Here is a 27,119-nt window from a genome sequence, read left to right on the forward strand (position 1 = left end):
TGCTGTGGCTTCTGCCTGTGCTCGGGCAAGAAGGGGCAGAGCTCAGGCCTTGCAAACCCAGAATTTGGATGGTGCCAGCAGTCAAAAACCGCCAGAAACTCCCAGCAACTCCTGACGGGTACAACCTAGCCACACGGGGGTAACGGTGAACAAGCCAAAAGGAATTAGCGAGCAGTGTGACTCCAAATGCCCTAAGCGAAAGCCTGCCAGGGTTTAAACCCGTGCCCGGCAGTGGTGTGCCAGAGGCCTTCGTCTGTTAACTAAGCTTGTTTCTGAGTTGCGGTGGAGGCCTTCCCAAGGTCAGGAGCAGAAAAAGGGAGGAAGCTGGCCTAGGAATGAAATGTGCTTGTTATCTCTGCGTGTCGGTGGAGTTGCTATCTGCTTGGGTGTGTGTGTGTTAGCACTGACCAATGGCCAGCGCTGTGGCATGGCAGGCTAAGCCTCCACCCACGGCGCAGGAATCCCATATGGGTGCCAGTTCATGTCCTCCTCTTTTGACCCAGCTCTCGGCTGTGGCCTGGGAAAGCACTAGAGGATAGCCTAAGTGCTTGGGCCCCTGCACCCACATGGGAGTCCCAGAAGAAGCTTCTGGGTCCTGGCTCCAGTAGTTGCAGCCAATTGAGGAATGAACCAGCGGACGGAAGACCTTTCTCTCTCTCTCTCTTTCTCTCTGTAACTCTGGCTCTCAAATAAATAAATTTTGAAAAAATCTTAAAAAAAAAAAACTAGCTAAAGCTGTAACTTAAAAAAAAAAAGGCAAAGTAACCAATACGTTAACTCCCATGCCAGACATCAAAACATATCCTCAACCTTACCATTCGAAAAAGACCATCTGGGTCAACCCCCTCACCGTAGTGCAAGTTTGAGTTCAAGAGACTTCAGTGCGTGAAAAACAGTGAGCCCTCTCCCTCTATGCAGTGGGCACCTGAGCCGAGTTTAGCCCAGGGACAAAGCACCCTGGGGCCCCGGGGGGACCTCAGGCTGGACACGGAGCTGCGTCTCAGGCCATCCCAGCTGCTCTAACAAAGTGCACAGACCTGGAGGCCTCCACCCAGCAGAACACAGTCCAGGATGTAGAAAAGTTCAAGGTCAAAGTGCCAGCGGTTCAGTGCCTGGTAAAGGCCAGGACCCCACGTGGCAGAAGGGCCATGGTCAGGACCCAGGCACCTCCAAAAAGTACCATCTCTTCAGACCACCATCTTGGGAGCCAGGTTTCAACACAGGGACCTCGAGAGACCACAGAACATTCACACCACAGCAAGCAGCCACCAGCCAACTCCTCCTCCTGGAAGCCTTCCAGGACTGCACCTCCTTAGAACCACCCCTGACCCGCAAAGGTCTTGACTCTGCCTTCACTTCACTCCCCAGGCCAGGCTTCCCTGGCTTGGTGGCAGGGGTGGGGGTGGAGTCAGGACGTGGCTTCATCCACAGCAGCAGCCACGCTGATGCACTCACTGGCCCAAGTTCAACTGCTTGGCTTCTTGTCACACACACAAGTTCCCAGGCTCTCTGATGCGCACAGGAGGCCACTCTGACAGTGGCTTCCACTCACCCCCAACGCCCCCCTTCCCTCCAAGGGAGTGGCCACCGGGGACACAGCATGAAGCAGAAGTCTTACTTGGAAATGTATTTATCTTGTCCACATGGGACGAGGGAAGTTTGGGGAGTGTAGTCCATCCTTCTTTGCTCTTCTCATCAGAAAGAGGTCTGTATACAAAAGATAAAGACAGAGGTGACGGTCAGGTGCATCCCTGGGACCTTGGCAGAACCTCAGAGAATGGGAGGGGGTGACGTTCACAGAATTGGACCCTGTGGCTTTCCGTCCCTGTCCCCCAGGCCAGCAGCTCACGCTGCCCAACGCTGACGCTGAGCTGGTGAGACACTGCTCTGCTGGCTGCTGCCTCTGAGGACAAAACACCGGAAGGGAAGAGGACAGATGCCCCAGCCTCAGAGAACACGGAGGCTCAGCTGTTCCCAAGGGTGACGGCAGTCCCCTCCCCATGGGACCTTCACGGGGACAGCTCCGATCCTACTCCGGGATCCTGAAGATGGGCAAATCACCAAAATACCCAAATTTGAACTTCAGAAAGTTCGGGAGACACAGAATTAAAGTTAGCTTATTTTGGCACGTGGAAAGCCCTGAACGCCATGCAAAGTTTTCTCAGAACGTGCACTGTCCGTGCACTTTTTGAAGACGCCCCGTCGAGCTGGGTGCCAAAAATCACAGCACATACGACGGCCGTCACGAAAATAGGACTGCGTGAAAGGCAATGTAATGACTGGGAAAATGACAACACATTATGAAAACACAAGTTACAAAACTGAGTCCAGTTTTGTTTAAAATACATGTACACGGGGCCGGCGTTGTGGCATACGGAGTAAAGCCCCCACCTGCAGTGCTGGCACCCCAGATAGACACCGGTTCACGTCCAGGCTGCTCCCTGCTAATGCACCTGGGAAAGCAGCGGAGGATGGCACAAGTGCTTGGGCCCCTGCAACCACATGGCAGACCTGGATGGAGCTCCTGGCTCCTGCCTTCAGCCTGGCCCAGCCCTTGCCAATACAGCCATTTGGGGTGTGAACCAGTGGATGGAAGACCTCTCTTTCTGTCTCTTTCTCTCTTTCAAACAAACAATCCAATTCAAAAATGGGTGAAATTCTCCAGTGAATTTCTCCAAAGATGGTAGGAGAATAGCTACCACGCACATGGAAGGGCACTCCCGGACCTGAGCCAAAGAAGGGGAGAGTGAGATGAAACAATAGAGCCCAGGGTGTTTGCCGGAAAGAGGAACAGCTGTGACGCGTGGCTAGAACGTCCTGGAGGAGGGCAACGCTGCTGGACGAGATGCAGGGCTCCAGGCCAAGGCCTGGAGGACATCCACGCTGCCCATGAGGACACCAGCGATGCTGGAGGGGCCTCGTCCCCGGGCCCGTTGGCAGAAGCCTGAGGCAGGCCCACAGAACCCCCTGGCGCAGACAAGGAGCAGACGGGTTGATCTAGGGCCCAGGAGAGCAATAGCGAGGGCTCCCAGGGAGGGAGCCCTGGTACCCGAGGCCAGGAGGACAAATGAGGTCCAGAGGCAAGACGAGGTACAGGGGCAGGGCCAAGGGCAGGGCTTGGAGGAACTGACGCCCGCAGGTCAGGCATTGGCAGGGGGGAGGAGGGGAAGCAGAGGGGACACAGAACCCCGGAAGCTTGGAAAACCAGGTGCCTCAAGGAGGCCGCAGTCAGCAGAGCTGGGGTAAGAGCCCACGAATGGGAAGCCAGGAGCAGCCCCAAAAGAAACCACACGAAGTCACAAGGGACTTCCACCAGTGCCAATTCTACAGCCGGGCTGCAGTAGGAACCAGATGAGTGGCGCCCGGCCACTGACAGCCCTCCCCGCTCTGTACAGAGGAAATGTTAATCTATTCTTTCTCTGGTCATCTCCTCTCTCTTCCATTGTCAGATCTTCCTCTGAAATCTCTCGTCACCTCCACTAGCACTCTCTACCTATCTCTCCTGCAACCCACCCATCAATTCACCCACCTACCCACCCATCTACTCAAACACCCACCCACCCATTAATTCACCCACCCACTCACCCATCAATTCACTCACCCATCTACCCACCCACTCACCCATCAATCTACCCAGCCACTCACCCATCCCTGCAGCCATCCTCCAGGTCTCCAGCCCCTTGTCCCCAGAATCGTCATCTGTTTTCTCGGAGGCCTGCAGCTAACCTTCTACCTCGCTGACTGCACTTCTGCAAGTCCCTTTTCTTGTGTCCACCGCCTCCACCAAACCCGTAATTTGGTCATTTCTGAGGGCGACCTGCCCCGCTCCTCAGACATGCATTCCCGCTTTCATGTCCTCTGCCATTCACTGAGAACACCAATTACAGAACTTAAGTCTTTTCTGCAGTTATTAAAACAAGAAAAGCAAGCAGATCAATGAAATAACGGAGCACACAGAAATAGAGCCGGGTCAGCACTGGGGCACAGGGGTGCCTGCTTGAGTGCAACAGTCAAGTTCCCAGTCCCGGCTGCTCCACTTCCGATCCAGACCCTGTTAATGGCCTGGGAAAGCAGCAGAAGATGGCCCAAGTGCTTGGGCCCCTGCCACCCATGAGGGAGACCCAGGCTCCTCACTTCAGCCTGGCCCAGCTCCAGCCATTGAGTGAACCAGCTTATTGAAGATTCTTTCCCCCCACCCCCCGCTCTAACTCTGCCTTTCAGATAAATAAAGACTTATTTGAAAGCCAGAGTTACAGAGAGGCAGGGGCAGACTTGACCAGCACCCATATGGGATGCTGGAACTGCAGACGGTGGCTTTACCTGCTACGCCACAGCATTGGCCCCAAAATAAATAAATTTAAAGAGAAAAAAGAAAAAAAGAAGAAACGTAAGATAGATTTAAACTTGAAGTAGAAAAATCTTCCTATCCAAGACCCCAAATCCAAAAACTTCATACTAGTCTATAAAAATTTTAACTTTTATTTAGGAAAAAATGTGCCCAATATGAAGTCAAAAGGCAAATGACAAATAGGGAGGAAATATATAACACATATGACAAAAAAAGGCAAATGTCCTTAATATATAAAGGGTTTTAATAAATCAGTAAGAAAAAGGTCTAACACTTTTTAAAAAATAGGCAAAGGAAAATCATAAATACTTCATGGAAAAGGAATGCAGATCGTTAATAAATCATAGAAAAGATGCTCAAGCTTTCTCAAGACTTTTTAAATGTACCAGGTTGATACAAATCCAGCAGTCTAAGATCCCCAAATGTGGGAATTCTCTAGGGCTCAATCACTTTCCACCCGTGAGTTGTCTAACCGAGGCCATAGCTACAAACCCCAACCTCTAACCTCACGGGCCCCATCCTCATCCCTGGCCCAAATTCCCCCCACCTTTCTTAGGGGGAAGCAGTCTTAAGAGAATACTTCCCCAGCCCACCACGTGGTAGAAGTGAAGCTACAGGTGAGAGAGGACCCAGCCCCTCCTTTGCCTACCCGGAACATGTGCATCTCTCTGGACAAGTTTCCCAAACAGCGCCACACACCACGGGCTGCCCCAGCCTGCCAAAACACCCAGCTACACTTACAGAGACGTGAAGCAGAGCAGCAGCCACAAAGGGCCGGAAGCTCAGAATGAGGTCTGATATTCTTCCTTAAACAGAGTATTGTTCCCCGCACAAGGAAGGCTCAGAGGAAGATGGTTTATGGGGCTGGAATGTGGATTCAATCGGACACTTCCTCTGACGGTACCTGCCAGCAGCCGTGGCCTTGGAGAGAGAGGTTTCCTCGGCTGGCCAGCTGCAACTTTTCTGCCTCCTCTGTGATTATCTAGAATTTACTGGAGCCTTCCTGGGCTCCAAAATGCCTTGTAAAAAAGTACTGTGTAAGCACTGCTTCCCAAATGCCTCGGGAGCTTGGACCGATGGCTGCCATGTTTTTGTAAAGGAGAAAGCAAGGCAGGGAGGCGTCCCATGCGGGCTGGCATCTCGGGCACAGAACGGAAAGCCCTCAAAGCTCACCCCACAGAGAAAGGAGGGGACAGGAAGAAGGGGACTAGAAAGGTTCTATACAAAGGATTTTCTCGGTGCAGCCTCCACTCTTGGGAATCTAAAACATACAGAAATCTACTGAGTCCCCTCCAAGAACATGGTGATTTACTCCTCAGGAATTTTCTTTTCTTTCTTTTTAAAAAAGTACACAGAGAGCTGGCGCTGCAGCTCACTAGGCTAATCCTCCACCTGCGGCACTGGCACACCGGGTTCTAGTCCCAGTTGGAGTGCTGGGTTCTAGTCCTGGTTGCTCCTCTTCCAGTCCAGCTCTCTGCTGTGGCCCGGGAGTTCAGTGGAGGATGGCCTAAGTGCTTGGGCCCTGCACCCGCATGGGAGACCAGGAGAAGCACCTGGCTCCTGGCTTCCAATCGGCGCAGCACACCGGCTGTAGTGGCCATTTGGGGGGTGAACCAACGGAAGGAAGACCTTTCTCTCTGTCTCTCTCTCTCTCTGTCTAACTCTGCCTGTCAAAAAAAAAAAAAAAAATACACAGAGAGAAGACAGATTGGTCCCGTTTGCCAGTTCACTTCCCCAGTGCCTGCAATGGCCGGGGCCAGAGCCAGCAGCTGGGAGAGCGACCCAATTGTTCCAGCCACCATGACCGCCTCTTAGGGAAGCTGGAGTCAGGAGCTGGGGCTGGGAATGGAACCTAGGCACTCCGGAATGGAACAAGCACATCTCAACTACTAGACTAAATGCCTGCTTGGCTTCAGGAACCTTACTCGGTTCTGTTTAGAAAAAGCCACTGTAGGCAGCCACGCGTGTGCTGAATGTCTCCTGTGCACAGAGCCTGTCTGCCCACGTGCCGGCGGCTGTCAATGTTGCCGGGGTCGCCCCCCTGGGACCTGAGCCCCCAGGCCCTCGTCATGTTGGACTCCTGTGGGATGCCCATCAGGCCCACTGCTGGCTTCATGCTTTGGGAGAATGTTCCAGGTCCTCAAACACCTGCTGATGCTACTGCTGTCAGCGGAATCTAACGCGTCCCACGCGGAGACTCCTCCACAACATCCCGCCTGCTTCAAAGACAGCTCTGCGACATGACCTTCCCTAAGCCTCCGGAGGACGTCTCGAAGGTTCCCCGGTGCCTCTGAGGACTTTCTGGGCCTGCTTCTCATGCTCTATGGGTAGGTCCACGCCCCTCCTCAGATCAGAACTGACTCCCCCCCCCCCCCCGGAAGTTCCCACTGTACTGGCAGAGCCAGGGGCCAGACCCTAGGCCCTCGGCCCGCCCTTCCTCACAGCACTCACCAATCTACAGCAATGCCCTCCGGGGCCTGCAGTTGCCCCCCCCCCGGGCCCCCCCGCACTGTCTTCCATTCTGTCTTTGAGGGACAGACCCGGTTCCACACAGCCCAGAGAAGGCCACCTGCTGCCTTGGGTCAGGGGACCCCTAGGGCAGAGCCTGTGGCGGGGGGGGGGGGGGGGAGCTTGGGCCCAAAGCTTCCTGAGGGAGCGTTTGCAGGAGACTGGCTGGGAGCTAGGGAAGTGGGGCCGGGCCTGCGAAGGAGCCGAGTACCTGGGTTCAGCTGGAGGCCAGCACTGCCTGAGCCCACGGGGACCTCTGGCGGGGGGAAACACACTACGCAGTGGCCCCCTGGAGTAGACAGGCCAGGCCTTTGTTGCCCTGCATGGTCAGTCCTTGGCTGGGGGCCATCCCTGGGAGGAAGGATGCCCCCAACCCAGGCACCTGCTGGCAGGAGCAATTCATGAGCCGGCAAGGCTCAGACACCTGCACTACGTATGGGATGGAAGCACATACTGGCTTTGTCACCACGCTCCGCTCACCCCCAAGCTGGGAGGAAGCAGCCGTCCACTGGGAACGGGCCCGGCATGTGCAAAGCCAGGCCTCAGGAGCCAGGGACCCATGGGCTATGCCCCAGCCCCGGGCCAGCCCCAGCCCTGTGGCCGTCGCACAAAGCCTCCTTTCCGCTTCCTTTGCCCCGCCCCGGCTCACAGGTGCTTCCAGCCCCCCTGCACGAGGGACAGGCCAAGCCTTGCAATTCACAGGCTCAGCTTCCTGTGGGAGAGCCAACAGCACGTGCCGAGGAGCTCTGGGACGTGGGAAAAGGCAGCCAGCACTCTGTGCAAGCACAGCAGAATCTGCTGTTCTTAGCTCTTGGTTCCTCCAAACGCTGGTGCCTCCACCCCTCCCCCCACCACCAGGGGGCCCAGAGAACACAGTGCAGCACCCCTGGGATGCCTGCTCTTCCCAGCACAGCTTCTGTTCCAGCCCAGAGACTCACTGTCACTCATCTTGCTGCCAACCGGAAAGTCCCCAGGGTGACAAGGCAAAGGCACAAGGGACCGGCGCGACCCCTGGCAGGGAAGTCCCACGAGAGGCAGAAGCCGCCTTTGGTGGTGGTGACTTTGTTGCCAGTTTCCCACAATGCCTTTCTGGTTGGCCAGATGGAGCCAGGCCCACCCCCAGCCCAAGCATAGCTCCCACTATGGATGTGGGGCCCAGGCAGCCCCAGCCTCAGAAAATCCACCCGTACCAGGGGAGACCAGCGTGCAGAGGGGAGGGCTCTCCATGGAGGACCCCAGTGGGGCAGACTCCAGAGCCATCTCCTGACCAGTGCTGAGCACCAGGCACTTGGCAAGGCCTCAGATCAAACCAAGGATGGGGTGGGGGACAGAGGAGCTCAGTGGGTATCAGACCCACGACCCTCCTGGGGTTGGGGCAAGGCAGGGAGTGGGACAAGAGACTGCTTCCAAAACCCCGGTGTCCAGGCTGCAACTGACACAGACCCAGGCATGAGCCTGGGGCACCACCAAGGCAGATAGCCCCTGTGAGACGTGGGAGGGACGGTGCTCTGTTGGCTGAGGTCTAAACGCAAACTGAGATGGACACTGAACACCCTCTCCCCGTTCCAAGGAACAAGGGGGAAGGCACGGAGCTGGCGCACGTGCCCCTTCCTGCACTGCCGCACAGAGCCGGGGGCCTGCCCCAGATGTGAGCTCTGATGCAAAGGAAGTGCCCGCCCCGGGCCTGCAGCTTCCTCTTTTGGGGCCTGTCCCCACCTCTTCTTGGAGCCCCGCCTTTCCCTCTGAGGGCAACTGACACCTGCTAGGTTGTAGAAGAAAGTTATTTGACACAGTGTTGCACACTGCGGTGTAAAAGGCCCCCTAGGTCAGGCCTCCTGAGGGAATCTGGGAAGCAGATGGGGGCTGAGTCCCCTGCACTCCAGCCCCCCTGCACACTAGGACAGGAAGGAGAGAGTCCACGGCCAACAGGAAACCCCAGTCCCCTTGCACCACACGAGGAAGGAGCCTTGAGCTGCAGGCTGGGGCCCTGCCAAGATCTAGAGATGAGAGACCCCATGTTGTTGTTCCCGAACCTGAGTGTGCCCAGACCTCAGGCTGCCTCAAATGAAACAAGACACCTGTCCGCCCCACCTGCCACCACACTGCCAACTATGCTGCTCTGCCCGGGAGAGGATCTCCCTGGGGAACATGAAGGTCAAGTGTCCCCAGGAAAGGCACTCCACTTCCCCAGTGCCCTTGGATCGAGGAGGAAAGTGCTCCCCAGCCCAAAAGAATTTTAAGCATCAGAGGGGGCGGGGAGGTGTGTGGAAAGAAGCTGCCAGGCACTGCCTCCAGAAGGGACAGCACCTCTGGAAGCAGGTGGAAAAGCACACAGCTCCACAGAGCCCCCAGGGACCTTCACAAGCCATGTGCTGGGGTGGGTGTGGCACGACCCACAGGCTAGGGCACTGGTGAGGCCGCCCACATCCCACATCAGAGTGGCTGGGTTCGATTCCCGGCTCTGACTCCTGACTCCAGCTTCCTGCTAATGCTTAGACCCCGGAGGCAGCAGGGATGGCTCCAACAATTGGCTCCCTGCCACCCACACTGGAGACCTGGATCGAGTTCCTAGCTCCTGACCCAGCCCCGAGGTTGCAAGCATTTGGAGAATGAACCAGCAGGTGGGAAAGTGCTCTCTCTCTCTCTCTCTCACACACACACACACACACACAAATAAAATTGTAAAACACAGATTCCTGTCTACTCCCTGGCCCCGATTCTTATCCAGCAACTCCAGGGTAGGGTCTGGGCCTTTTCCTGAGCTCCCGGGGCTGGGGAGGGGGGGTACCGCCTTATCCTAGGTCCTAGAGGAGCCCACGGGGGTGGGGGGGGGGTCCTACTTTCAGCATTTCACAGCTGAGCAGACGGAAGGGCCCAGAGGTCAGGTGATCTGCCCCAGGTCACGTGCCACCTGATGCCTGGTGCTCCCTCTGCCGTGCCTGGCTCACAGCTGGGTCCAGGGAACTAGCAGTCCTGGGGGAGGGAGCAGGGAGAGGGACAGGCCCTGGGACAAGCTATGGGACAGATGAGCAGACCCTGTGGGGCCGGGCAGGAGCCCCAGCACCGCAGGTCCCCACTCAGGAGCCACAGAGCCCCCGACTCCAGGTCTCACAGCACCGGTGTAGGCAACAAACTACTCCTCCTCACAGGCCCCACAAACCATCACCACTGGAACCCTGGGAAAAGCCTCAGCACCTGATATACACCAGCCACAGCTATGTGCCTCCCATCCCCCAGGCGGCCCCTGTGGGTGCGGAACTGGCTTGGGGGAGGGGGTGTTGTTGGGGTGGGTTGGGGGGTAGGGTCCCTGAATTCCCCAGTGCAGTGAGCACAGAATCTGAGGAAGTGCCCAAGGGCAGCCTCCAGCTCCACACAGCAAGCAGTGGCCAGGTCGGGGACCAGGGAAGTCTCCCCCGGGCACCCAGGCAAGCACAGGTCTGGTGAGCCCACCCTCCCCCACTGCCAGGGCCGCCCCAGCAGCTCTGACCTCGGGGTTTTTGTTCACAAGGAAACCCAGAGGCCCAGGGCCTCTTCCTAGAGAACAGCTAAGCTGGAGGAGAGCAAAGCAAAGGCCTGTGGGAAGTGACAACTCCAGGCAGGAAAGCTGCGAGGGTGGGGGAGGGGCAGGTGTGCTGGCCCAGTGATTGGCAGCTGGGGGTGCAGGGGTGAGTGTGTGCACATGCTGTGTATGTGTGTAGTGGGCACTGCATGCTGTGTGTGAGTGTGGGTGGGATAGAGGAGTATAGTGTGTGTAAGGGGTAGGTGGGGGGTGGGGGGGGGTGCATGTCCGTGTGTATGGGTGGTGGGGTGCGGTATGGTTCACACGTCTGGGTGTGTGTATGTGGGAGGGGGAGGTGTGTGTGTAGAATTCAGGCTCATGCTCAGAGAAATCAGAGCTACAATGTCCATCCCCCAGGGAAGGGTCTGGTCCCATCCGCCTCCCTGGGCTGTGCCTCGACCACCATCAACCAGAGGACCCTGCCAAAATGTACATGGTTTAGCCGGTAATGAGCTGAGATTCTTCCAAGGGAGAAATTCCATGTGGCTGGTTTAGCCGGAGGTGAGAGTGGGACACTGGTGGGGACACGAGTCCCAGTAAAGCAAACACAACAGGACGTTCCCTGTCCTGGAGTTCTCAAAACTGGTGGCTATTCTGTCAATTCTTATTGGAAAAGCAGAGGGAGAGAGAGAGGGAGGGAGAGAGGGAGAGAGAGAGGGAGGGAGAGGGGGAGAGAGGGGAAGGGGAGGGAAGGAGAGAGGGGAAGGGGAGGGAGGGAGGGAGGGAGAGGGAGGGGGAGAGAGGGAGGGGAGAGGGAGGGGGAGAGAGGGGAGAGGGTAGGAGAGAGGGAGGGGAGAGGGAGGGGGAGAGAGGGAGGGGTGAGAGGGTAGGAGGGAGGGAAGGGGAGGGAGGGGGAGAGGGAGGAGGAGGGACGCTGAGAATGCTCCCACGCACTTGCTCACTTCTCCAATGTCTGCTGGGCCGCACTGAAAGCAGGGGCCCAGAATTCAACCCAGGTTTCCCACATGTGGGTGGCAGAGACCCAACTATTTGAGCCATCACTGCTGTCTCCCAAGGGTGCGAATCAGCAGGAAGTTGGAATCGGACTCAAACCCAGGCGCTCTGATTTGGGATGTGGGTTTCCCGAGGGGCAGCTTATTGGCTGAGCCAGGCACCAGCTTGCCAAGGGTGATTTTCTAGGGTAGCTCGGCTGTCCTACCGGGGAAGGGCCAAGGAAGCTTTCTTCCTGTCCTGTAACCACAGGGCTTCAGTGGAGCCCCTCCCATAGGCAGGGCCCGGGCCTGTGTCCCTGCAGCCTGACCCGGGCAGGTGAGGAGGGGCTGCCCCAGCCCCCCCCCCGCCCCCGTTTCCTACCGGCACAGGTTCTGCGATGGCCACACTTCCTGTTTACTGCAGTGTTTCCAAGTCACAGGCCTCGCCGAGATCCATCTCTGACCTCACATCCTCTGCTGCAGGGGACCCCAACACTTCCTTGTTTGGTGCTGCGGGCGGACACGCCGAGCCTCGTGTGCACAGATCCCGGGCTGTGCTCCACACACTTGCTGTAGGGGACAGGACTGGAAACCCCAAAGCCCGATGACTGGCATCGGCCACTCCCCAGGGAAGGCGGGGGGTTCCCTGGGCTTGAGAAGCAGTGAGGAGGGGAGAGGGAAGGAAGGGCCTCCTGGGATCAGCCATCGTGGGGCTGTCTTGCACCCACCCTCCCTCACCCTTGGAACACACCCAGCCACACATTCAGGAAACCCACCCTCACACAGCAGATCTCAGATCCTTCGTAGTGTCTGAGATGGTCTACCAGGGGCTTTCCAGAACATTCCAGGGGGCAGAGGGGAAGTTTTCCACAATGCCACATTCATAGTCAGCCCGTGACCAGCTCTGCTGGGAGAAGCAGAACTTCTTCACAGGCTGTCTGTAAAATCTTTGCACACCCCTCGCAGCCTGGGACCAGGAGCACAGGCACCCACTGGACAGAGCCCTCCCAGGCCCACACCCTCACCAACTCCCTGGCCTCCATGGGGGGCTCACGTAACCAGGGACTCACAGCACCTGCCACAGAACAAGGCACCACAGGGAAGTGCCACTGGGCCCATGCCGGACCCCTGAAGACAGCCCCAAGATCTGCTTCCCAGCTCGTTCATGAAGAGAGTGGATGGAAGGCAGGTGACTGGGGCTGGAGGAGTGAGGCATGGGAGAGGTAACTATTGTCCGAGCACAGAATTTTTGCTGGGGATGACGGAGAGTGCCGGAGAGGACAGTGGTGATGGTCGCACAACATTGCAAATGCACCTGAGGCCACTATCTGTACACTTGGAGTGGCTCAAAGGGCTAATTTTTATGATGTGCATGTTTTACCACAACTAAAAATGAAAATAAATGACTACTTATGAACCGAAAACATGAAGATAAAAAATCTCCCCGAGTCCTGCCGCCCAGAGACAATCACTCTGAACATTTTGTCTTAGGTCCTTCTAGGTGTCAGAATGAATGAGGGATACATGGTACAAAGATGGCACACTATTTGGTGACCCGCCTCCTAGAAACTGAAGTTTTCCATGTTAATGGGTATGGAACACATCTATTAGTTCCAGTTCATGTAGATAGATAGATAGATAGATAGATCATCTCCACCATCATTAGCTAACTTGCAATTGCTGGAATTTAGTCTCCATTTGTTGGTGATGCTGTCATTATCACAAATGGTACCACACCGGTATTTTCTGTACTTGTCCAGTTGTATATCTAGGATAAGAATCCCTACCGGTGGGACTGCTGAGTCAGAGCGTTCAGAGTAAGACTGCACCAGGGAGGCTGAGCTCTGTAGGCGCCTCCTCCCTCCACACAGACTTGTGTCTAGGACACGTGGGTGTCTAGGACATTGCATAGTGGTTCAGACAGGTGGGGGCTGCCCTACCAGCCCTTCCTCCCCAACTCCCAGCCTCCTCTGGGGCTCTTCCACGCCTCATAAAGTGAAACTGGCATACAACGAGGGCAGAGGTATACCAGGTTAATGCCTGACAAATCCCCTTGTCCATCCGGAAGGATCTGAGAATGGCCCAGCGCTCGTTGCCCCCAGGGAGGTATCCCTAGTGTGGGCACTTGACAGGTTTTCTGTTGTTAAAGGTTTTGCTCTTGCTTGGACAGAAGCTGGCGGCAAAAGGCTCTTCCTAAAGAGACCAAAGCCAGGAGTGATCTGTGCGATCATCTAATCTCTTGCCTTGGACGTGGGGAGAGAGCAAACATTCCAATAATCCTATGCGAGTCCCAGGAGTGCTCTGCCCACAGTGACTCAGCCGGTTGGATGAAGAAGTTTTGGACACCTCATAAAGTTCTCATCCTCCCCTCCCATTGCGAGCCCAGCTCAGTCGTGCCACAAGAGTGCTGGGGCAGCTCCCACAGGCTCTCAGGAGCTGATGGTACACACTCTTCCCTGGTCCCTGTTCAGAGGCGCCATGTTGATGCCTTGAAGTCACTGTGATGGGAGTATTTACACCACAGAAAGTGGCGAACACCGCGGAGCAAGGCTTGCCCTCCCACTCTTCTAAGGGCTGGTTGTTAAACCCCAGCACATCACACTCACCACCTGGGTATGAAGGCTGCAGTCACCTGGACTTGGTTTCCTCGCCTAACCTAAGGATAACCTCCCTCTCCTAAGCACTGTAGCTCTCCATGTTCTACCACAACCCACATTCTCAAATCCATCCCAGGCCCCTTCTATGTGAACCTAGAAGGGAGCAAGTGTTTTCCTGAGTATCTGCTATGCGCCAGGCCTCCTGCCAGGGTATAGATGATAGCTCATTTATCTTTATAATCTCGCTGAGATAGTTAATTCTCATTTTCCTCTCTTGGTTGGGAAAACTGAGCCTTTAAATGACTTTTTTCTCCGAAGTTCTATTTTATTTATTTTAAAGGCAGAGTTACAGAGAGAGAGGGAGGGAGAGAGAGAGAGAGAGAGAGAGAGAGAGATATCTTTAATCCATCGGTTCACTCTCCAAATGGCCACAACAGCCAGGATTGGGCCAGGCCAAAGGAGGAGCCAGGAGCCCCATCCGGAACTCCCACATGGGTGGCAGAGTCCCAAGCACTCAGGCCATCCTTTGCTTTCCCAGGCGCATCAGCAGGGAGCTGGATCTGAACAACAGATTAAAGCTTGCCTTGGGTTGGTTGCCCGAGAGGTAGACATGGAGACAAGGATCCAAGTGCAAGTGCAAAGTGGGGGGGGGGGGGGAGGAGAGGGGAGAGAGAGCAGCCCGTGAAGGGAGCAGCCGTCCTGAACAACTGGGCGTCAGCCCTACTAGAGAACTCACCAGAGACAGCAAAGAAGGGCCGGCATTGTGGCGCAGCGGGTTAAGCTGCCGCCTGTGATGCTGGCATCCCGTATCAGTGCCAGTTCAAGTCCCAGCTGCTCCACTTTCACTCCAACTTCTTGTCAATGTGACTGGGAAAGTGTGGAATATGGCACTGCAGGCTCTTATGGCCATTTGGGGAGTGAACCAGCAGATAAAAGATCTCTCTCTCTCTCTCTCTCTCTCTAACTCTGCCTTTCAAATAAATAAGTAAATCTTTTCAAAAAATAAAACAAGACAGCAAAGAACACAACCCAAAGTTAACCCAATGGCAAGGCAAGAGAGCTGAAGTCTTTGTAGGCCTTCTCCCATCAGCCATTGGTGTGGCCACAAGGACATGGACAGAGGGAGCTGACCACAGCCATCACTGTGCCCAGTCTCCTGCAGCCAGGAAACGGGAGAATGCAATCCAAGCGCCATTCAATGCTCTTTTCGTTACACTTGGAGAAATGAGCAGTTAACAGAGCACTTAGCTGAGCGAAGCAAAGTGCCTCCTTTGCCAAACTGCTTTGGACAGAGCCAGCCAGGGAAAGCACAAGCTATCTCTGGGGGCAGTTTTGATCACTCACAGGAATAGGAAAAGCCCTTCTGAGCCATTGTGCCCATCCCACGTGAATCAGCTGAACGCCCGTCCTGGCCCCCTTCTCGTATGAGGGGTGCCCTCTCTGCTTCAGATGTGGTTGCCTGGGGCAGGAGCTCCTCAGTGCCAAGCTATCATCCCAGACAGCTGCATCAGCCTGATTATAGGCTCCGGAGTCAGCCATCCTGGGGAGGATCAAAAATGACCCACTGGTGGCCCAGCCAGCCCAGTCTGAGGATGTCCTTATTTACTGTGCCCCATGTGCCCTGGGCCTCCTGCCCCTTCCACATCCCCCACAGGAACCCACAAGCAGGCCAAGTAAGCGACACCGGCAATCACAGACTGGTGGAGCTTGCCCCACCTCCAAGACTCTTTTAAAATTCTTCTGGGAAGCAGGGAGGTGTTCATGGGACAGTGTGTCAGTGGGGTAAACAGCTGGCCTGGGCTGTGATGCATGACAGGAGGGACTGTCACCTGGGGCTTTATAATCCCAGCTGCAGCCACTCTGCAGCCACAGCTGGAAGACAGGGACTGGAAGTCCTGTTCTATTCCAAGGACGTAGCTGCACTGGTACGTGCGCACGGGAAGGGCAAGACTTAAGCAAGTCCTGGGGCCACTCCTGACATCACTCGCTCCACTTCCCAGCCTCTCTGGCAACCTGGCCCTGACTCTCTGTCCCCACCTCCCGTACAGTGAGGCTACTTCCTGCCAAAGCATCCCAAAGAGGCCGGAGCACACTCCCCAGCCAAGGTCCCCCACGCTCTGCTGACAGCTCCCCTTTCTGGCCAGCCCTCTGAGGCAGCTGCGGTGCCAAGATGCTCAGCCCCGGGCAGCTCTCCAGTCGACGCTCTCAGCCATTGCTAAGCAGCTCACGCACAGAGCAGAGACACGAAGACTGGCTCCGGGGCACCAGGAAACAGAAACAAAAGCAGACTCAGGCGAGCGAGCCCCAGCATTGGAAGGTAAGGAAGAGAGAGCCCAGGGCTTGCAATGAAGTTCTCTGAAGAGAACACAAACTGGGGAGAAAGTCTGAGTCTCCAAGCAGAAGCCGCGCAGAGATGCAGAGAGAGATGGACTGCGGCGCCCAGGGACAAAGTGGACACTGCCCCTGTGAAGGTGGGGATGATGCTGGCCGGAGTTGGAGCAGGTGCAGGTACAGCCCGTGCTCTGGCCTGCTTGGCTAAAAGCAGAGGACACCCCTACACACACACACACACACACACACACACACACAGAGGCACCCCTACATACACACATACACACACACACACAGGCACCCCTACACACACACACACACACACACACACACACCTGTCCCTGAAGGAAGCACGACCAGGGGCTCCTCCCGCCAGGCTTCTCAGGTTTCTCCCCCCATTATTCTAACCTGATTTCCACCACACACAATGAGGGAAGTGGATTACCCAGGATATATATAAGCTGTACCCCAGGAATTATCTCGGGTCTCCCCTGGACTCCACCCCTGGCAAACAGGGCTCACCTCCCAGGCTCCCCAGCACAGGGAATCACAAACCCCAGCTGCCCACACTCCCCAGTGCCCAGGCAGATTACAAGTCAGGTCCCAATCTTTGCTAAGGCCAAGGGCCCAGTGGCCTGCCTATGGCCCCACTTCTGTGGGACACCTCAGCATTTGGCTACAAGTTGAAAAACATGAATTCTCCTCAAGCGACCCAATGTGTCTGACCATGAGAAGTTTCATTCTTCCACCTGCAGAAAAAGTTGCAAGTTCCATTCAACCTGGGATTCCACCCTAGGCCCCCCTGGCTGCCTTTCCCCTTTTGAAACAATTATGGTTTCTAGTTCTTTCTCCCCATGATCCCAGAATCAACAGTGGCAGGAGCTGAGTCCCCTCCAGGAGAAACTCCTGTCAGCTCAGCCGCTCCTACAATCACCGCCAGGACTTACTGTAACGCTGGCCGGCTGCGTCCCCTGTCTCTGCGCCCCCGGAGAACACGTGCTAGACCCGCGGATTCCGGACACCTGCGAATAAAGGGCGCGCAGCAGCGCTGATTAGTACTGTGTGCGGGGTCTGCTGTCCCTGCGGCGCAGGACTCTCGCAGCTCCTCTTCCCTCCCTACCCCCCAAGAGCTTAAACAGAGCCACCGCCACTCTGCGGTCCCCAGGGCGCCGCGAGCTTAGAGCTGAGTGCAAAGTAAGCGCTGAAAATGCAGAAGTGGCCTGAGGCCGCCCTAGGCACCTGCCTCGCTCCGGGCGAGAGAGGACGCTACGCCGAAATCCCCAGCGACCTCCGGCACCAGCTCGGAAGCGAGCTGGGAGACCGAAAAAGGGAAGTGCCCCGAGAACCAGGGGACCCGAGGCAGAAGGAGACGTGGGTGCGCCGCCTCCCCGCGCCGGGGACTGGAACTCGCCTCTGGGGCCCCGTCGGTCGCGCAGGGAAGAAGCGGGGAGGATAGAGGTCGGGGACTCGCCGCGGATGTACGGGCCTGCCTATCCCTGCACCTGCCGCCCGGGAGACCCGGAGCCCCTGGGGACGGGTGGGGGCGCACTCCCGCCTCCACCCTTGGCGCACAGAGAAGGATGGACCCCCCAGGGATCCCAGGAGAGGACCGGCTCGTAGCCACAACTTTCTGCGGCCGGAAGGCGGGCGGGCTAGGGCCGGGTGCCTGCGGGGTCTATGAGGGGTGGGGGTGAGTCCGCAAGCCCGGGAAGGCCCGCAGCTGCGGGAGGAGGGAGGAGCGCAGGGGCAGGAGAGGACTGACCCGCTGACCCGGACTGGAAGCAGGGGCCACCGCCAGAAAACTTTGGGCGAGGCGAGGGACTCGGGGGAGAGGACTGCCGAGCCCTGCACCTTGCGCCCCGCGCCTTGCCTGCGTCCCGGGCGAGCTGCACCCCGCGCTCGCCGCGGGGACCGTGGAGTTGGAAAGCGGGGGTGCCGGGGCCGGGGAGCTGCCTCAGCCGCGCCTCTGTCAGCGGTCTTCAGGCCCGGCTCCGACCCCAGGGGCAGGGTGGGTGGGGGTCGGGCGCCCCGCCCCGCCCTCCCCTCGCCCAGCCTCGCGCTCCCTCCTCCCCCTCCGCCTTGATCAGCCTACCGGGTCTGCGCGTCCGCTCCCCCCTCTTTCTCTCGCCCGCCATCCCTCCCGCACCCTCTGCCCTCGCCTTTCTTCCTCCTCCCCTCCCCGCCGGGGGCGGAGCTTCTCCCCTCCCTCCCAGACAAAGCTGTGGCTGCGCGTCCCGGCTCCCGCGGCCCACGCTTCTTCCGGGCTGGCGGCAGGGGTGGGAGGGGGCGGCCGTGCGGGGGTGCGGAGGGAGGGGTCCCCCGCCGCTCCATCGCCGCTGCCCTCGCCCAGCGGGGTGCAGACTTGACCCGGCTCCCGGGCTCCCGGGCGCGCCCGGCACTGTGACAGCCACGCCCACGCCCGCCGAGCCCACCTGGAGCGCCCCGGATCCCCCCTGCCCCGGGCAGAGGATAAGGGGGCTTCTCCTTCCTGACACCGCGACCCTTTCCCGGCAAGGTCTGAGCCGGGCGCCGGCTAGTGGGCCCCTGCGCCGTGGCGGGCTGGCAGACGTGACAGCGAAGCACGACCGAGGCCAAGTTTCTTTGTCCATCTTTCCCGCCCGGGGGCTTCCAGGGCACGGGAGGCCCTGGAGCACCCCGGATGCGAGTTTCCTGTTCTCTTATCAGAATCCCACCTTCTCCCTGCCGCCCACCTTGCAGCATCTCCCCCCGCCCAAGAGGAAGGGGTCCTAAGGGTGCAGGGTGGCCAAGCCCCAACCCCGCCTGGAAGCGGAGCGTTCTTCGCGCCGCACATTGTTTGCATCTTGGAATGCGTCTCCCTTAGAAACAATGTCGCACATGGGGATCCGCTCTCGGCCCGGTGCAAGTCTGCAGAGCCCGAAGTGCAGCTGTGGGGCGGTGCTGAGAATGCTCCGCGCCCGGGAGCAGGGCGACGTCTTGCACCGGGGAAAAGTATCCTCGGGGGTTTGCAGCCCGTGCTGGGGGCTCGAAGCACGAAGCTCTCGCCTTCCTGTTCCCCGCTGGAGCCTCTTTGCTGTGAAGCTCCTGTCCTTTGCGGGCGGGTAAGGGGAATGCCCCCGGGGAATGTGTTCTGAGGACACAGGGGGTTTCCTCCAGGGGGCTTCATGGAGAGCTCAGACAGGCAAAGCCAGAGGCTGGAGGGAGCCGGCTGGGAGGGGGTCTCCGTCTCTTTCCCCTTTCGTCTCACAGTGGCCTTCCCTGCATCCTGGACACTTGACACAGCGTCGCTTTAACTCCCAGCCCTGGGTTTGGCACTCTGATGTGGAAGTACCCAGAGGCTCCTGCTGAAATCCCTTAGCCTCTACTGCCACTTCCCAGAAGAGAAACTCGCTGGCACACCCTGGGACAGGTGAGCGTCCTATGAGCAAGCATCTGGCTCCTGCTGTCCAAACTGGGCTGCCAGGACGCCTGCCTGCAGGCCCTGTTCAAAACCAAATCCATCTCTCTCCTTTCTCAGTTGATCAGGTATTTGATTCAAGGTATTAGGAAACATCTTTTCATTCATTCTTTTTCTCATTCGGAAGCCATGGGAGAGAAAGGAATAGCTGCTCATTCTCAAATTAGGACGGGGCGATGCATCTGTAACAGAGATGATAATTTGCAAATATTAAGCTGGCAGGCAGGGATTGGGCCAGGCAGCTCTTGGGGCAGGGTAGCAGTGGCTGAGCCCTGTGTAGAATGAGTTCCTCATGGTGCAAGGTTGAGCTTTCTATTAGCTGCATTGCTATGGTAAAAAATAAATGGTGATGTTGACTTTTATATATTTTATTTAACTCAGTACATCTCAAATATTATTTCAGTCTGTCATCAATAAAAATTATGAATTTTTTTTTTTACAAGCAGAGTGGACAGTGAGAGAGAGAGAGAGACAGAGAGAAAGGTCTTCCTTTGCCATTGGTTCACCCTCCAGTGGCTGCTGCGGCTGGCGCGCTGCAGCTGGTGCACCGCGCTGATCCAAAGGCAGGAGCCAGATGTTTATCCTGGTCTCCCATGGGGTGCAGGGCCCAAGCACTTGGGCCATCCTCCACTGCATTCCTGGGCCATAGCAAAGAGCTGGCCTGGAAGAGGGGCAACCGGGACAGACTCCGGCGCCCCAACCAGGACTAGAACCCGGTGTGCCAGCGCCGCTAGGCGGAAGATTAGCCTATTGAACCGCGGCGCCAAACAAAAGTATGAAATTTTTATATTCCATTTTTGTACGAAGGCTGACATCCCTTGTGTAGGTACACTTCAGGATATCTCAATGTGACTGCTAGATGTCCAGCAAAAACACTTGGTCTGTGTTTAGGTTTTATAAAAATTTTAGTTGAGAAACTAGATTTGCAAACACAAAAGTTTTGCAATAACTGGATTGAGCATTGGTGCATACCTTTTCGTTTTAGTTGATTATTATGAATAAACTTAAAATTCTGTTCCACGGGGCCATCAGCTATCCTTCAAGTACTCAGCACCACATGAGTCTCGTGGCCACCTCGGTGGGGCGGCACAGGTGCAGGGAGCAAGAGGCGGCTGCCTGCCGAGCTCGGAGCCGGAGAGCTGAACACCTTTCTCCTCTTGAGTGGAACAGGGACGAGGATGACGAACCCTTTCCCGGCTTGCTTCCTGTCCTTCCAGACCACCTCCAGAGTCCGGCCTTGCCCCTGGAGGAGGGTCCTGCTAAGTTCCTGGGGAGAAGATGGGGATGGGCAGATTCCGGGAGCAGAGAGGAAGAAGTAGGAGAGACAGGAAGTCAAGGATGCTTCCTCTTCCTTATTTGTGACCTTTGACCCCAGAGAAGAGACAGGCTGATGGGTTAAGCAAAGGAGATGACCACGCTGGCTGCCCTCTCCCTTCCCCGCTAACCTAGGGCCGGGGTAAGCCTCATACTAGTCCATGTAGTGGGCCCCCAGCACCTCTGCATGGCACACACATGATGCAGGGGCGCCCACCTGCTCCCAAGAGCCAGGAGCTTCAGAGAGCGGCCGAGTGGTGAGCCGCAGGCCATCCACAGGGCCTGGCTTCGTTACAGAAGGACTTGCATGCAGGTCTTTTATTTAGGACCCAGACAGCAGGGGTGAGAGAGCGCGGAGTGAGGCAGGGAAGGAGGCGAAGCTAATAAAAGTGCGCTAATGAGCAGTTTACTGCTGCGGGCAACTGGGGCTCAATTCCTCAGGCCCATCCAAGGAGCCGTGCGGACTGTGCCTCAGCACCGTCCTCTCGGAACTGGATCAGCTTGGATCTGCTGATCGGTCTTCCCTGCGGTTTGAGGATTACTCCTTGGAGAACTTGCTGCCTCTCACTTCCGCATAAGGTATACAAATGTCATGTATTTCCTATATACAGATTCAAGAACATAGTGGTACTTCCCACCCTGCCCTCCCTCCCGCCCACACTCCCACCCTTCTTCCTCCTCCCTGTCCTATTTCCATTCTTATTCCCATTCTTACGAAGATCTATTTTCAATTAACTTTATACACATAAGACTAACGCTACACTAAGGAGTTCAACAAACAGCCTGGAAAAAAATAAACTTCCTCAACAGTTGAGATAGGGGCTGTTTAAAAGCATTGCATCTCAAAGTATCAATTTCACTCCTATAGATATTTCCACAGATCAGGGAAAACATATGGGATTTTTAAAAAAGATTTATTTATTTATTTGAAAGGCAGAGTTACAGAGAGTGGTCTTCCATCCACTGGTTCACTCCCCAGATGGCCACAACAGCCAATCCAAAGCCAGGAACCAGGAGCTTCTTCCGGGTCTCCCACGCAAGTGCAGGGGCCCAAGGACTTGGGCCATCTTCTAGTGCTTTCCCAGGCCATAGCAGAGAGCTGGATTGGAAGAGGAGCAGCCAGGACTAAAATTGGTGCTCATATGGGATGCCAGCACTGCAGACTGGGGCTTTAACCTGCTGAGCCATGGTGCCCACCCACATATGATGTTTTGTCTTTTAGGGACTGGCTTATTTCACTAAGTATATTGGTTCCCAGTTGCATCCATTTTGTTGCAAACAACAGAATTTCATTTTTTTTTAACTCTATATAGTTTCCATAGTGCATATATAGTATAATTTCTTTATCCAGTCTTCAGTTAATGGACATCTGCATTGATTCCATATCTTAGCTTTTGTGAATTGAGCTGCCCTAAACATGGAGGTACATATTACCCTTCCATATGCTGATTTCTTAAATTCCCAGGAGTGAGATGACTGGGCCATATGATAGGTCTATATATGTGGGCATCTTTGACCTCAAGGAAACATCTGAGGTAAAAAAAAAAAAAAAAAAAAAAAAAAAAGCAGGAGCCACAACCATCATCCCTGGAGAAGGGACAAATCAAACTTCAAGGAGCATCCGCCACAGCTGTGCTGGGATGAGACGTGGGCCGAGGAGGTACAACACAGAATACACAAATCATCTGTTGTAGCACCCAGCATGGAGGGAGGAAGCTGACCCTGGAGGCCAGGTCAGGGGCTGACCGGAGGACATGACGGAGACCCAGAGGGAGCCTTATTGGGGGCCAAGTTGAAGTTGGGGCTGCAGAGATCTGAAGGAGCATGGAGCATCCGGACCATGAGTTACACAAGCTGCAGGCATCGGCAGCAGATGCCTGCCACACACTCAGGAATGGGACCCCTGTCCCTCTGCATTCTGCTGTCAAGGGATACTCCAGGGCAGGCCCCTGCACTAGGTCCCAGGGCAGCCCCAGTTCATCAGAAGCTCTGCACACCACCAGAAGAGAATGTAACACAGCCTCCCCCAAAGATCCATCTCAGACAGCTGGGGAAGGGGGAAGAACCCTGAGAGAGTTTTGACACAGGAGCCCAGAGGGACAGTTTAAACGATTGCATCTGACTTCGTTTACCATGGAGGGCCTTTTTTCCCAGCACCATCCAGGAGGTGAAAAGATCCAAAGGAGGAGTCGGTGAGTTACAGAGAAACAAGGAAGCCGTAGAAGGTCTTCCCCCGGGATCCAGCCACATCTGGACGCGTCTGGCATGCTAGCATGGTGGGCCAGCTGGAAATCTGTTTGCTTCAGAGGTGAAAATAAAGCCCTCTTGGGAGATGATTTTCATCCAAGGGAAAGAAGAAAACAATTTTGCCCAGTACCAGAGCTTTAGCTGGCAGGAGGGAAATGAGATGGTCACTCAACTCCAGGCCAGCCTAGTCCTGTTCAGCTCCTCTGGGGCAAGGTCTTAGTCTGCTGACAACACTACCCAGAGAGAGAGAGAGATTGATCTCCAGAATGGTTGCCATTCCTCCCCTCCTAGCACACAGCTTCTCATGGAGAAGCTGTTTCTCCAGCCCGGATCCGGGTGGACCCTGTAACTTGCTTTGGCCATTGGAATTCAGCAGAAGTCCCAGGACATCTTCTCAGACTGCAGACCTCAAAAAGCCTTGCATTCTTCCCCCTCTCTACTGGAAGAACATTGGCTCTGCCCCGTGAACAAGCCTGAGCTAACCTGCTGGAGGATGAGAAATCTCCTGGTCCAAAGCCACGTCCACCACTTGCCCCAGTCAAGGTGCCAGACATCAGGGTCCCCCCAACCAAAATCAGTAAAACCCACCACCCAACCCAGAGTTGACCGTGGATGCCTGAGGGAGCCCCACTGAGCCCAGGCCAAACAGCTAACCGGTGGGAGCGCAAGCTGTATAGATGGTTGTCATTTTCAGCCACTAAGGTTTGGGGTGGTTTGTTTCATAGCAATTCCCAACTGTTAAAGAATGTACCAGGATACTGCAGTCTCGGGCAACACACGCAGGGTGTTTAGTGGACACAAGACTGGAGTCCCTTGCATTTGCTCGTGAGCATGTGTGAGACATCTTGGGGAACTCACCCGATCCCGCCCACCCTGCAGCCTCCACCGCCTCACAACCAAAGCAGTAGAGAGGTGTTTTCAAATGGCCCAAGCCTGAATGAGCTGGTGACGTTTAGGTTGTGAATGTGACCTCATTTGTTCTCACAAACCGGAGAGGCCTGGGGAAATTTGAGTCACAAAGATTTTGTCACTGACTCCAACAAGGTTATCTTTCATGGAGAGGGACTATCTTAATTAAGAGTCCACAGTATAACCACTAAGAAATTTCCATAGCATCTAAAATATTTACATGGGTAACGTCTGGATTCGTCTGTGGAGGTAAAAGGGCGGATTAAATCTCTGGGAGAATTGACATCTAACAAGTCTCAGATGCGTAAGACTTGGGCCCTAGACAGTACACCTATCTGACTAGATTTTCCCTCCTCCATTTTAAATGCAAGCAGGAGCTGGTAAGAAGGAACATGCAAATCAAAAGATCCAAAGTACATGACCTAGATTTACAGGGGGTTTGCAGAAAGTTCATGGAAAATGCATATTATAAAAAAAAAGCTATGCGTGGATTCTAAGAATTTTTTGCACCAAAATAAGTTTATCTTTTAATTCTATTCTCCACAAACTTTTTGAAATACCCCATATGCATTTGCACCAAATATGTCTCTTTTCACATACAAAAAAGGATTTGGTAGAGAGCCTAATGGTTAAGTTCTGTCTCTCAGCAGCCATCCTACTATAAACAGTTTGGTGGCTGAACTGTTTAAATGAGATGGGCTATTTCATTTCATTTTCCTAGGAATCCATTCAAGTTTTCATAACCCCATGGTGACATTCCTCCAAAGCTCCTCTCCCATTTTTGGAAGAAAATATCAGTTCCTTGTGTGAATTACAAACACACTGTCATAATATAAATTCAATACCCATTCAGAATCCCACCAATAGATGTTTATAGATGTCATTGATCAGGCATAGTGAAAGGTAAGAAAAATGATCACAAAGCCAAAAGAAATATTAAAAAGGCCTCTTGTCCAGCCATGCATTTCATAGGCTCGGAAACTGAGACTTAGAAATCAAGGCCCTTTGCCGTTGGGTTGGTAAGAAGTACAAGTATTTGGGCAGCATCAGTTGAGAGAGATTAATTGTAGAGAACCACACGTTTCCTGCAGAACTCATGGAAAGGAAGTGACCCAAGGCCGAGATGGGCCATGATGCGACCGGCAGGGTCCTGTCTCTTTCCCTCGTCCTCTCCTGCTCTCTCCCTGCCTCTCGCATTGCCTTCTTCTTCATATCCGCTCTAACTTCTGCCTAGGTCTTAGAGATTTCTTGCACCCACCTCAGTTCATTGAGTCTCTGGGTGCCGTCAGCTGTGGCCAGCAGTGGGGAACGGGGTATGGAAGGGATGGATCTCTGTTCTCCAAAGGGTGCAAGGTAGGCAGAGAGGGAAAATGCTGGGAGTGCTCACAGGGTGTGTGTTCGTCTCTCACCTGCTGGACTTGACACCCAGGTTTGAAGATCCCCGTCTGCCGGCCCCTGCCCCTGACCTCTGACCCCTGAGCATCCTGGAGAGATCTTGGAGGGTGGGTCCCCTGAGTGTGCCATGCTTCCTCACACCTCTGTGTATTTTCCCAGGTGCTGTCCTCCTGGAATGCCCTTGCCTCTCTTCTTGGGTGGACTGTTCCTCCCTTGGCAATGCCAAGGTTAGGATGGGAGGATTTTGCCCACCGGGGTGGCCTCCATCAGTGCCCCTGAGCATCCCTGGGCCAGAGGCTTGGTCTTCAGGATAGCAGTGTTGAAGGGGACTTTCAGGTGGAATGGTAAGCTCTTTGGTCTCCTGGAGTGGGACCTCGTGAGAGGCAGTCGTTGTCCAAGCCGGAGCCTGACCCTGGCTTCCTGTAGAGATCGCATCGCCCGCCCTCCCGTGGCTCCTTCTGCCCTTGATCTTTGTACAGATCAGGACACTGTTGCACTGGAGTGGGCAGGGAACTTATCCAGGCTCACAGTCAGAAGGTGCCAGAGCTGGGACATAAACCCGAGCCGTCTAGCGCAAGTCCCTCTCCCAGTCCTTGTATTTTTCTGCCCACTGAAAAGCCAGGTGCAGCTGGGGGATGCTGCCTTGCCTGTACTGCTCACCAGCCTCAGCTAACACCAAAAACCAGATCGAGAACCAGGGGCTGGAGGCCGGCGTGGTTGCTGGGGAGAGAGGTGCAGAGAGAGGCAGGCATGGTGCTTGTTTGCAGTATCTGAGGCAGGGCTGGGCGCTGGGAGCAGGAACCCCTCATAGGATCTCTGGGTGAAGCATGGTGCCCAGCCACCCTGGGGCATGCTGGGAGGACAGTGGAAGGTGGCCTTGCTCAGCCGCCCTCCTTCCTTCTCTGCTTCTCTCCTCCCCGCAGTCCATTTGTTTCTTTGATCCTGACACGGAGGGCTCTGTCCTTCAGGGATTCATTCAACAGCCATGCAGTGAGCATCCCTGGTGCCGGAACAGTCCTCAGAGCCCCGCCCAGTCACCGCAGTGCAATGCAGACAGTGACTAGACCGTGGGGAAAGCGTGTGCTTAAGTGTTGACAGACCTCTCTCTCTCTCTCTCTCTCTCTCTCTCACACACACACACACACGCACACACACACACGCACAGACCTGGCTTCATGAGAGAGGCATTCCTGTTCCTGAGCCCTGTAGTGCACGAGGGAGTGGCAGGGACATGGGTGCTGAGTGTAAAAGCTGTATAGACAGAGAACGCGGAAAGGAACCTACAGAACGAGGGCAAGTCTGGGGGAGGGGAGGGGCTCGGGAAAGCCCCTTGATGTGTACGCACACCCAACTCTGCCGCTCAGAACGTCCCCGGGAGCCAGAGACAGACTTCTTGCTAATGCTTCAAAATGAAGGACAGTCTCGTATAGACGTTAGTTCACATAAAAGTTACATGTACACTAGAAAATGATGGTAAGACAAGGATGAGGGGAGGAAGGGAAAAAGTGAAGGAGAGGGGCTGGCGCTGTGGCATAGTGGGTAA

At 55.5% G+C, this 27,119-nt stretch overlaps 1 protein-coding gene across 8 annotated transcripts in view; it reads right to left on the reverse strand.

Annotated features, from left to right (window-relative positions):
• The window catches only part of RASSF2 (Ras association domain family member 2), a 37,041-nt gene extending 18,576 nt beyond the window's left edge, over nt 1-18,465 (reverse strand). Inside the window, exons 1-3 of one of the 8 annotated variants that reach the window (XR_007919383.2) lie at nt 18,368-18,463; nt 17,223-17,297; nt 1,619-1,707 (exon numbers count right to left, since the gene is read on the reverse strand). Coding sequence is in view for 7 of the 8 variants with exons in the window: in XM_051845283.2 (XP_051701243.1) it covers nt 1,619-1,677 (59 nt within the window). In the remaining variant the exon portion in view is untranslated. Of the gene's footprint in view, nt 1-1,618; nt 1,708-11,729; nt 11,801-17,222; nt 17,298-17,518; nt 17,748-18,037; nt 18,283-18,367 lie in introns of those variants that run through there. The other 7 variants (XM_051845283.2, XM_051845285.2, XM_051845284.2 and 4 more) reach the window with 7 other exon arrangements.
• Nucleotides 18,466-27,119: the final 8,654 nt, after the last annotated feature.

This window comes from Oryctolagus cuniculus, chromosome 11, assembly GCF_964237555.1.
Source record: "Oryctolagus cuniculus chromosome 11, mOryCun1.1, whole genome shotgun sequence".
NCBI lineage: Eukaryota > Metazoa > Chordata > Mammalia > Lagomorpha > Leporidae > Oryctolagus > Oryctolagus cuniculus.